Source organism: Amphiura filiformis, chromosome 16 (genome assembly GCF_039555335.1).
Source record: "Amphiura filiformis chromosome 16, Afil_fr2py, whole genome shotgun sequence".
In the NCBI taxonomy this organism is placed as follows: Eukaryota; Metazoa; Echinodermata; class Ophiuroidea; order Amphilepidida; family Amphiuridae; genus Amphiura; species Amphiura filiformis.
Window position 1 is genome coordinate 36130693 of NC_092643.1, and position 12048 is coordinate 36142740.

The following is a 12048-nucleotide window of genomic DNA, read 5'->3' on the forward strand; positions in this document are numbered from 1 at the left end:
TAATTTACATAAGAAAGTGCACATCCTTAAAGTTAAATATCTTTTCTTTTTGACTTACCTGTACTTGGGTTTACTGTGACAGTAAATGTGCAGGATTGCTGGTTGCTATTACCATCAAAGACAGTTGCGGTGACTGTTGTTTGGCCAGTTACAAAGAAGTTACCCGGTGGATTGTACTGAATGTTATAAGGTGTAGCACCCCCGGAAGCTGTTGCTGGTGAGTAATTCACTTGTGAACCAGATTGTCCTACAGGAGCATTAACCGCTATATTTTGTGGACATTGGATGCCAAGTGGAGCTATAAAAACAAAACAATGACGTACATGTTATTGTTGGAATCGTAACTATAAGACTATTATAAACGTATCCATTAATATTCAAGTTCAATACCGTAGAATTCCGTCTAGAAGCATATATGCCTCTAAACGAGGGGTTTTTTTAACGAAAGATATGAAAGGCCAATACCCTTCTCAAAAACATCGCAATAGATTGGTCTTACAAATATACATGTTTGTACAGCCGCCTTTATCAGTAATATAGTTGTTCAAACTCCAAATAACGTTTTTGTTGAGAGTGTCTGCCTCTTGTCTCTTGTGTCAAAAAAACCTCGTTTAGAGGCATATATATGCTTGTAGACGGAATTTTACGGTATTCACGTAACGACTATTGCTCCTACGCGAAGCGCGGAGAAATTGCCAATTTTGAGATAACGTGTTCGTTATCTCTAATTTTAAATAAGGTTCGCTATCTTTAATTTTCATTAAGGTTTTCTTTCTCTTATTTGTAGCACCCCCGGAAGCTGTTGCTGGTGAGTAATTCACTTGGGAACCAGATTGTCCTACAGGAGCAAAAACCGCTATATTTTGTGGACATTGGATGCCAAGTGAAGCTATAAAAACAAAACAATGACGTACATGTTATTGTTGGAATCGTACCGGTAACTATAGGACTATTATAGTGGTATCAATTAGTATTCATGTTTATAATCTAAAAGCAACATATTGCATACCAAAACTAATGAGTCATTGTAGAACTGTGTTTTATTCCTGTCCTTGTTTTAAGATGCTTGCGTGGATTCGCCCTTATTTATGCCAATATAATCCATTTATATAGCAACTGTGGGTGTGTAGGGACTGGTGCGTGTATAGCTGCCATTGATCATGATGATCAAATATGAACATTGAAGGAGACAAATGCGCGCGAAGCGGGCGTATATTTTCAATTTGAAAGTGGCATTTTCCTTCCAGCTTAAGTTTCTCTAAGCTACTTCAAAGCGAAGTGCAGAAACTTTGCCGATGCCAATTGAAGCTAAAATGATCAGGTATGAACCGGTAAATTGGACAAATGCGCGTGAAGTGTGCAACAATTTGCAATTCAAACGTAGCTACTTTTGCTCCCGTGTTTGAACTTGGAATTTTAAAGCTAATTTTAAGCTAATTGATCACATAATGAAGGACGCAATGCGCAAATTTGCCATTTGTGTTCCCACGATTAAGTTGCACTCCCTTGATTAAGCTGCACTCCCCTGCTCAATTTCTAAGAGTGAAAAACTATCTGTGTTGATATCTTGCGCCATCTGCTGAAGACGCTAGTCGGATTAGTGAAAACGTTCCAGGTGAGCGAAAAATAGTGTAGTGTTGAAGTTAAAACTTTAATTCATTTTATCTACCACTACGTATATAAATGTCATTTCTATTGGTAATTTTGTTTTTTGATCCAACTTCTACGTAGGCCCCACTTCTGCGTTCGTATGAAATTTAGATTTTTAAATTGGATCTTCCTTATTGAAATACACAATATCGTATCAAAGTTGCTGTTTTTCAAGTTTCACAGCAACGATCTGTATAATCACTGGTCATGTTCAACACAAAATGATTTTGAAATGTTGTGTAAGTATTTTCATTTTCAAGACAGCAGGACCGACATCAATCTCTACCTAAATAATAACCTTATGATCCTACATATAACTTCACCCCTTTTTATGCACCATTCAAAATTAGTGATGAATGTAACTTGGAGATGGATGATATTCCTTAACCCCATGAGAACTACCTGCCGATTGACCAAAAAGAAGTTTTCATTATCAATTGGACCAATCAGCAACATTGTTAGAATAATTTCACCACACAAAAATTGGGGTGAATTATTTGCAAAGCTCCATTCTGATTGGTGATTAAAGTGAAGATATCATGTAATTGACCAATCAGAGGCAATGTTAGATCGGCAGGTAGTGTTTATGTAAGTTTGTCTTTGAACCCGTTTTGAAGGCTAATACACGTATTTAAGGGTAGATAAGGTATGTCGAAGCAGCAAATATATTATTTTATTGTTGTGAATGAGTTCTGTACGTTTTTCAAATGTGTTATTGTTTCAGCCCTCTTTACAACATAACTCAAGAACCACGGGACCTACAAAATTATAGCCGTTATATTTGACTTCTTCTACACACTCGTTATGAAGTGATCAATGCAATTTTTGCCAAAGCTCACTACCATTCGCAAGATGCGGTAAACTACCAAATAGCAACAGTTTAAAATAGATGCTAACCTTAAAAGCTCTTCTTTAGCTCATCATCAGTTGAACTTTTGCCTTGTGAATTTTCCTTCGTACCATGCATGATATCAGTCAATTGCATTTTTGATATCCATTTATATATATAAGCGTACCAAGTGATATATTGTGCTAAATGTGTTCATTGGTCTTCATATTTTGTATGTTCCTTTATAATTGTATTTCCAAGTCCAAGATATAATTTAGAAGATAAAAATCCGATTGGTTTACATACAAACGTTTCTTTTTCTTCCGAAATGGCTATCTTTTAAGCATAATTATGACAGAATCATTGCTGAATTGGACAGGAAAAAACATACTATTAGCATCTTCTTGAATCTCTTGAAGCCATTTGATACCATATATCACGATATTCCTTTATCATGTTTATCTAAACTCTTACTTTATGGTATCCGCGAAATTGGCTTCGAGTGATTTAAAAGTTATCCTGCAAATATCATGAAATATGTATTTTAGATATTAATGATACAATTCATACTAGCAATTTTTCACTTTTATACGCCGATGACATCAGTATACTTGCTTCCCATAAGGATATAAGGGGGCACGTGGAAAATTTTAGACATTGTCTAAAATTGTATTGTATCAATAAAAGTATTGATGATAAGTACATAAAATTATAACGTTTTAGAAAGGATATGATGCATGGCATCCAAATAGTACGGGAGATTTCAGCAAAAATGAGCAGTTTTTGAGATAAGTGCCTAATGTGATTTTCATGCCTACCATAACAATACAATTAAATTTGCGTAATCTATTGCAGTGTATCAATTTGGATGCAGTTGGCGCACTGTGTAGACCTACGTGGTATAGTCCACATATCGTTATCTATTTTTAAATTGCATTTAAAAGGTTTAAGGTCAGCAATTTATCATTTCCGTGTGGGACATCGCCATTTCGTATCTAGCTATGGGCGCCATAACCCCTATAATAATAATAATGAATACCAAAATTTTAAAGACTAGTTTGCGTATGACGTCCTATCAACCAAACGATAGGTAAATGGACACAAAATTAATGTTAGTATATAATCTAACTCAGGTGTTTTGCTTAACATGGATATATCTCTAGACACTCTCGCATCCTGTTTTGTTCAGGACCCGTGGTTTTATTTTATAGAATCCGCGCCTAATGAGATCAACGACAATCAGACAATTGAACGGTGAAGTGGTCATATCGAGGGTTCAGAACCAGAAAGCCGCAACTCGCTATGACCACCTCTCACAAAAAGAGCATAAAGTTGGCTCCGTGCTTTGGTTTTTAAAAATCAACATTTCCTCCACAATGTCTTTTGTTTTCTATTGATTTTTTGTCATGATTAATGAACTGTATTTTTTACAATTCCTTAGCGACTTTATGCTCATTTTGTGGGAACAAGTGATTCTGAGTTGAGGCTTTAGGCTGAGTTCACATAGAAGTATACGGTATACGGTATTCGCTATACGAAATACGCTCATTCGATCAGGCTGAGTTCATATATGAGTATACTATGTGAACTCAGCCTGATCGAATGAGCGTATTTTGTATAGCGAATAGCGAGTATGTCAGTTTACCCATTTTCTTCGTCTTACTAGTATCAAATGCTTGTAACTTTACTTCTTGAGGTCACATTGCATTCAATGAGGTGTCATAATGTGCAGAATTAGATAGTGCATCTATTAAAAAATGAATTTACCCACATATGGTTTAAGTTTTTAAAATTAGGACGGTATACGCTGCACTAAAATCGAACACGCACGATTCCCACTAGTAAGTATACTATACTATACGGCCTTTTCGAATAGCTCTTATGTGACCCGGTACTATGAAAGTACCTTGCTCGATTTAAGCTATACGCGTGCACCTGCAAAGCGTGCATCGTATACCCGAATAGTATACTTCTATGCGATCGTAGCCTTATGTGACCCGGTACTATGAAATTGCATTGCTCGATTTGAGCTATACGCGTGCACCTGCAAAACGTGCACCGTATACCCGAATAGTATACTTCTATGTGATCGTAGCCTTATGGCTCTCAACCATCGATATGGTGCTGTTACCTCGTATATGCATACACGTTTCTAAAGAGCAGTTCACATGTTTCTGAACTTTGAAAGAGCATAAAACTAATGATTACCTCCTGTAACAACGTAGTTGTATGTACAAGTCACACTATTTCCATTTGTATCTGTCACAGCTAAAGTTACCGCATTGGTTCCTACTTGGAATCCCTGAAGAAAGTGTGATGTTGCCTGATTGAACTGGAATGTACCAATTGTTTGGCCGTTATAGGTGTATGTATAGGTCACATCATCTGTTGGGAAGTTGAAAGTGGGACGATCAAAAACGCTGAACGCTTGTGTCGAACTTCCAGGATTTGGGCATGCAACACCTGTAAATAGAAAATAGAAAATAGAAAACGTGGTGTAATTTAATAAATAAATAAATAATAATAATAATAATAATAATAATAATAATAATAATAATAATAACAATAACACTAATAATAATAATAATAATAATAATAATAATAATAATAATAATAATAATAATAATATAATAATAATATTAAATAATAATAATAATAATAATAATAATAATATTAATAATAATAATAATAATAATAATAATAATAATAATAATAATAATAATAACACTAATAATAATAATAATAATAATAATAATAATAATAATAACAATAAATAATAATAATAATAATAATAATAATAATAATAATAATAATAATAATAATAATAATGATAATAATAATAATAATAACAATAATAATAATAATAATTGAAAGTCTCATGCCAAAGAATGTCTTGCAAAAAAGATTCACAAAGGTGTCCGTAGCAAGCTAAATGTTCTTCAAGTACTTGCATGCATATTGCTATAATAGGGATATTTAGCTACATGTTTTGAACGTGAACGTGTAGCGGCTTCTTAAGTTTTATCTTAACATGTTTTAACATGTATTTTACCAATAATTTTTGTGTTTCAATTTGATTTTCAAATAGCAGTTTATCCTGACTATGAAAAGACGGCTTCTTTTTTCCATTATAAATGTTCACGTCGTCACATAGCGGAATATCGCTATTTTTGATGGAATGAGGTATAGATGTGTTGTAAACGTTCAGAGAATGTTTGGCAAAGAAATCACAACAGTGTTTTGTTATTATGGTTAAGGGTAGACGAGGTATTGTTGATCGAAGCAACCTAAAAATCTATTTTCATTATCTATATATTATTGAAAAATAGCACGTTGATGTTTTGCAAAAGTTCATTCTGCAAATCATAAACTTTGCAAACTTGCTTAATTTATTGTTGTTAATGAGTTATGTACGTTTTACAAAAGTGTTGTTGTTTCAGCCCTCTTTACAACGTAACTCAAGAACCGCAACACCTATAAAAATATATCTGTGATATTTTAATTCTTCTACACACTCGCTATGAATTGAGCAATACAGTTTTTGCCAAAGCTCACTACCATTTGTAAGATGCTGTGAACTACCAAATCACAACAGTTTAAAATAATGAATAACCTTAAATCCGGAGTGTGTAGTCTGACAATGTGTGTAGATACCTAATAGCAACAAGATACTCACATAGTCTGAAATACGTAAATGTGCAGCTTGCCGTATTACCAAGATTATCAGTTGCAGTGGCCGTTACTGTATTGGATCCACATGACAGAATATTCAAAGAATGCGTTTGTTGTGTAGATTGAAATGTCGCCAAGAATTGGTTGTTAACTGCTGGGATTACATTGAAATTACTGTATCTATATGTCACTTGAACATTAGCATTGTTGGGGAAACTCGAGAGTGATGGACTGTTGAAGCTGACTAGAGCCGCGGAGTTTGGTGACAAAGGATTGAGACGATTTTGAACGAAAGCGTTGGTAGGATCCGGACAGGCTACCGCTGCTGGTGCTGAAAGTAAAAAGTCATAGTTATATTTAATCATTTTGCCAAACTTGACTTATAGTTTTAAATTCACAAGTTGACATACAAATTACTAATGGGTGCAATGCAAAACTTATCAATATGGAAATCAAAAGATACTTTAATATATAGTACTAACACCAGTGGACACTGAGATCGAGTACTATATAGATCCATATCGACTTACAACGTCTGGTGTCTATGGCGCCGAATAGCCCAACAGCGCTACACGTGTCCAATATTGAGGCTAACGATGTCCAAGAGTAAATGGGATGAAAGCATCCTCCCTTGGTAAGCATGGTAAACAATCAAATGTTGTGAGAAATATGAATAGTAAAACACATCGAGACAACTGTGCCCGGCACAGTGAGTGGGGTAAAATATGATTTTTACAAAATCAATCTCATATTTGACCATTTCAGCTTCAGTCATCGAGCTTCGAGCAAATTTGTTCCGAATTAAACCCTATTTAACCATTTACAGCTGCAATATGGCAAATTTGTTTGCGCGCTTCAGGTACATTTGTACCATCCAAAGAACCAGGGGCAATTATGTCGATTTTCATTATCTAAATCAATATATTATTTTATTGTAGTTAATGAGTTATGTACGTTTTACAAATGTGTTATTGTTTCAGCCCTCTTTACAACATAACTTAAGGGCCTACAAAAGTATAGCTGTGATATTTGAATTCTTCTACAAACTCGCTATGAAATGATCAATGCAATTTTTGCCAAAGCTCACTACCATTCACAAGATGCTACCAAATCGCAACAGTTTAAAATAGTTGATAACCTTAAAAGCTCTTCTTTAGCTTATCATCAGTTGAACTTTTGCCATGATGAATTTTCCTTCGTACCATGCATGATATCAGTCAATTACATTTTTGATATATATTTATATACAAGTGTACCAAGTAATATATTGTGCTAAATGTTTTTATTGGCCTTCATATGTTGCATGTTCACTTTACCAAACAGGGGGGATATGTGATTTTATTTTCCTGATAGGGGTCAGGTAAAATTGAACAATTATCCACTATGATTATGATTCACTACAATATTTACCTCATATTTGGCCATTTAGCTTCAATATGGCAACATCATTGTGCGCTTCACACGCATTTGTACCATAAACTTAATCTGTCTCCAAATGGTGCTAGATTCACATAATACTTCAAGACATTTTTCCAACCCCTTCCCCAAAGTTCCCCTCATGTCAAAAAGAAATCTATGCCGCTGTTCATCAGCATCACTTGAGATTAGCAATAGGCCAGGGTGGCAAGTCAGTCCCCTCCCCTTCTCAGTCAACAGATGTATTGTGACCAAACTTACGATTGGCATCTTCCTTTTGGACAAATTAACCCCATTTTGGCCCATTTGGTATCAAAATGCCAATTGCCGTGCGCTGCGCGCATTTATCTCAGGAAAACCATTCTGTGAGTAGATTTGCGAGACGTACCCTTGTAAACTGTTAAATTTCACAAGTACCTATACTCATGATAACTGAATATGCTATTGATGGGTACGTATTTGGGGGAGGGGTTGTGTAACTCAATTTTGAAATCCTCCCGCCCCTATAAATAATGAACGGTCCCTAATTCAAAAGCTAAAATCAGATTGGTTGCCATACAAACTTTTCTTTTTCTTCCGAAATCTTTTAAGCATATGACAGAATCATTGCTATCATTGGATATACTCTTAGCATCTTCTTGAATGGAATCTCTTGAAGTCATTTGATACCATAGATCATTGCATTCCTTATCTAAACTCTTCCTTGGTATCCGCGGAATAGGCTTCGAGTGGTTCAGAAGTTATCCTGCAAATATTTATTTTATGTATTAATGATATTAATTTTTCACTTTTATACGCCAATGACATCAGTTAACTTGCTTCCAATAAGGATATAAGGAGGGTACGCAGGATCACTCAACATGGAACATTTTAGACACTGTTTTGTATTGTATCAATAAAGGTACATAAAAGTAGAAAGGACATGGTGTATGGAATCCAAATAGTACGGGAGATTTCTGCAAAAATGAGCAGTTTTCGAGACAAGTGTCTAATGTGATTTTCCATGCCATTGTTTTTGTCCACCATAACAACTTATTCCCTAAATTTTCAAATCGATGAAAATTGCATATTTGTGTTCTAAAGACACAAAACTAAAAACAGTTTTCTCAAATTTAAGAATTAGGATCTTATACTCTTGTTATACCTTAACTCTCTTCACGCGGGTGTCGACCGCAGACGACAAGTTTCATTTTTGTTTTAATTCAAAAATTTCAGAAATGTAAATTTTCATGACCATATTTGGAATCAGCATGAAAAATGCATTAAAATGAGTACAAACAAGCCTAGTAATGGTTCAGTAGTTCTTAAGGGTTTTCCGTCGTCACCCGATTCGACTCGACTATTGCGCCTCTTTTCAACGCGTGCGTACTCCGCACTCCGCTCGGCGTTGCGTTGCAGACATCGCAGAGAACGATGCGTGTTGTGCGTGTCAATGCTATTTTTGCGCACCGGCGATAACCAGGGCCACAAAATAAAGAAAACAATGTTTGCTGAGCGCAAGAAAAGTGGCCGCTTAAATATACCATGTAGGCCTGCAAACCAAATTTTGCCAGCGTGCTTCCACTGATAACGGACCTGGACCCCTCCCCCAAAGTAGGCTTACGACAGTAGGGTCCAATGGTATGAAGTTATAGGCCTACCCAACAAACACAGAATCAAGTTTTTTTTTTAAACATTGGGCCTAAACGAGTGTTGGATAAATTGGTTAATTCGTTTTAATAATATTTTGGCCTAAATGTTGGGTAACCACTACCGTAATATTATAGGCCTATTAAAGGTTATACGTTTGTAGAACGTTTCATAATGAAACGCACCACACGGCAAGTTTATAATCCAACATTTAAATCTGTAAAGCATTTTGTGTTATAGGGTAAAGACCTAGGCCTACTACGTGCACTGAATTCATAATGCATGCGATATAGACAACACCATCAAAACTATTCAATTTAAAAAAATGTGTCATACATTTACAAAAATAATATCATAGCCTAATAGGCCAAACGTTTTTCTACACCTATATAGGCAACCCAGTGTTTAACTTTGCTTTAATTGAACTGCTTTGTGATATGAATCCTCCTCGAGATAATTCCATATTATAGTTTTTGTGACCAAAAAAAGTTTCCTCTCGGTAAATGGCACTAAGCATGCTAAGTAGGCCTATGCCTATAATAATTGTAGGCCTATTATAGTCAAACACTTCCGGCCATGGTGTCAAACGCTTCGCTTTAACATGTTTAATAAATCCTCTTTTTGGTCGATCGAGTCAGGTGAACATGGTGAAAGCTGAAAATTCCTCACTTTGTGTAACTTACTAACTTGATAACTCTTTGGTCCAAGATCTTTGCAGATTGCAGAATGGGAGTCTTTCTTACACCCGTTTATGACCAAAATACACCAAATTAGTAAGAATATTAAGGCATGAAATCTTAATAATCGACACCATTAGAATAATTGTTCCTATTATGGTAACTTCTTAGGTAACTTTTTTACAGTGAAAACTTTCCTGCGTAAACAGACAATTCCTTTTTTGTGGCCATATGCGTAAACGAACGCTTATCCGGCATCAGATCGCGCGTGTATACCAGCGCGTTGGTACGCACCAAAATATCCATGTACGCAATTAACTACGCATGGTGTCGCTCAAAAAATGCATTTTTGACCTATTTTGGTCAATTTACGCGAAAACAAGGTCCGGTAATTGAGACCTGATTTGTTCACCAATAATCGGAAACATAGCCTACTACCCTATTTACAGCTTGCAATATGAAATTATTTAAATGTCGGTAAGTATTTAATTTTAATTGTATTTATTTATTTATCAATTCATCTTATTTTCCTTTTTAAATAAACACGCGCAATTTATGTTGAACTGAAAGTGTTTGAGGGCAGTTGAGTGAGCAAAATGCTGTAGAATAGTTAGTTTGAATAAAATACTCATCCGTGATGTGCAACATCGTTTTTGTTGTGTTTTCTAAGAATGTACTTTTCTTCAAAACCATTAGAGGTAAAGACACGATTTTTTCACCAATAATAGGAAACATACTATCCTGTTAAAGCTTACAAACACAAATTATTTAAATGTCGGTAAGTATTTTATTTTTATTTTTGAAGTTGGGTACAGCTCATTTTAAATCACCCTGTATGTTATTAATCAGGATGAACGCACTCAGATGAACTCGAAATACGGATATTTAATTAAGTATTCGATAAATGCTCATAAAAAGTTTGATATAATTAGTGACAGTAAAAATAAAGTATACGTTATCCTTTGTTATTAAATGCAACATGTCTTGGCATATAATTATAATAGCGCACTTCAATGCTGAACAATTTGATTTGGAATCTACCAGTTTATTGATCGCGAAAGCTCGAGTAAAAAAATCAACTATGTCCGTTACACACTTTGTCAATCATACTTGTTTATCCAGTTTAACCGCAAGCACTAAGCATGGAAGGACAAGATGCGCTAGACGTACATCCATGCAGTAAGTTAAACCAGAGTTAAAGGCAGAGTCATTTATAGATGCATTACATCATGGCCAATTTTAGTAGGAAAATCGACAATTTCTCCATAGACACCCGTGTTAAGTACTAGTATGTTAACCTTAATCTTAAGTAAGTAGTCCACTTGGGAAGGTAACATACAGAGGGAGTACGGTGACTGAAAAGATCCGATGTGAAAATCTATCAATTGCAAACAAATTAATACAAATCAGAGTTTTATGCTAAAATGTAATAGCCAGAGTATGCACATCAAATCAAAGTTATTTGATTAAAATGTGATTATTGGCTCTTTGTGTTGGTTAAAGCGAATACAAATTTGGTACATCGGAAACGGTCTGAAAAGAAACGCTAAGTTTTATTTAAAAGGTTGCCCCACATCTATGTGGCAATCATTGTAGATTTATTTCTGAAAATGATTAAATTGCTTTATTTTTGTTTAAATAATTTAATCAATATCTAATGCTTGCAGATAGTACAGTTTTACTGGGTATCGTGTCTTCAACCCCCTGGCGGTCTCGCGAAAATAGTAGGCTCACGTTCTCCAGTTCACCGAGGAGACCAATAGATTCCACCAGATCCCTCAAGACCAGTATATATTATACTTTTCTTTTTAAAATGGATTACGTACTTTTCGTCAGTAAATAACTTACACAATAAGCACATTATAAAAGACCAATGAAGTATTGTGCATAAGGATAATGAAACATAGCAAGCGGAAACAATAAAGCAATATTCCTCTTTAATAAAACGTTAGATTTCATTGTCAGATGTCTCTCCTTTGCATTTTGAGCAGACAAATGAGATAATTTCAGGGCCGATATCGCCAATGCGTATAATTCCGTCGGGCGTAATTTCATTCGGTCTTCTTGATGAGTTTCTGAGCATTGTCTGTCGTCTTAATGTGTTATGAACAACGCGTACGCATTCGACTAATGTTTCGTCGTGTTATATCAGAAAATATCAGATTTTGTCACAAA

The 12048-nt window shown here is 35.1% G+C and overlaps 1 protein-coding gene across 9 annotated transcripts in view; it reads right to left on the reverse strand.

The window, feature by feature from the left end:
- The window catches only part of LOC140135932 (uncharacterized), a 304873-nt gene that overhangs the window by 75243 nt on the left and 217582 nt on the right, over nucleotides 1–12048 (reverse strand). For 2 of the 9 annotated variants that reach the window (XM_072157624.1, XM_072157623.1), the window contains exons 7-9: nucleotides 6156–6482; nucleotides 4688–4942; nucleotides 59–298 (exon numbers count right to left, since the gene is read on the reverse strand). The exons of the other annotated variants lie outside the window; for them this stretch is intronic. In XM_072157624.1, coding sequence (XP_072013725.1) covers nucleotides 59–298; nucleotides 4688–4942; nucleotides 6156–6482 — 822 coding nt within the window. The remainder of the gene's footprint in view (nucleotides 1–58; nucleotides 299–4687; nucleotides 4943–6155; nucleotides 6483–12048) is intronic. 9 annotated transcript variants of the gene reach the window in all.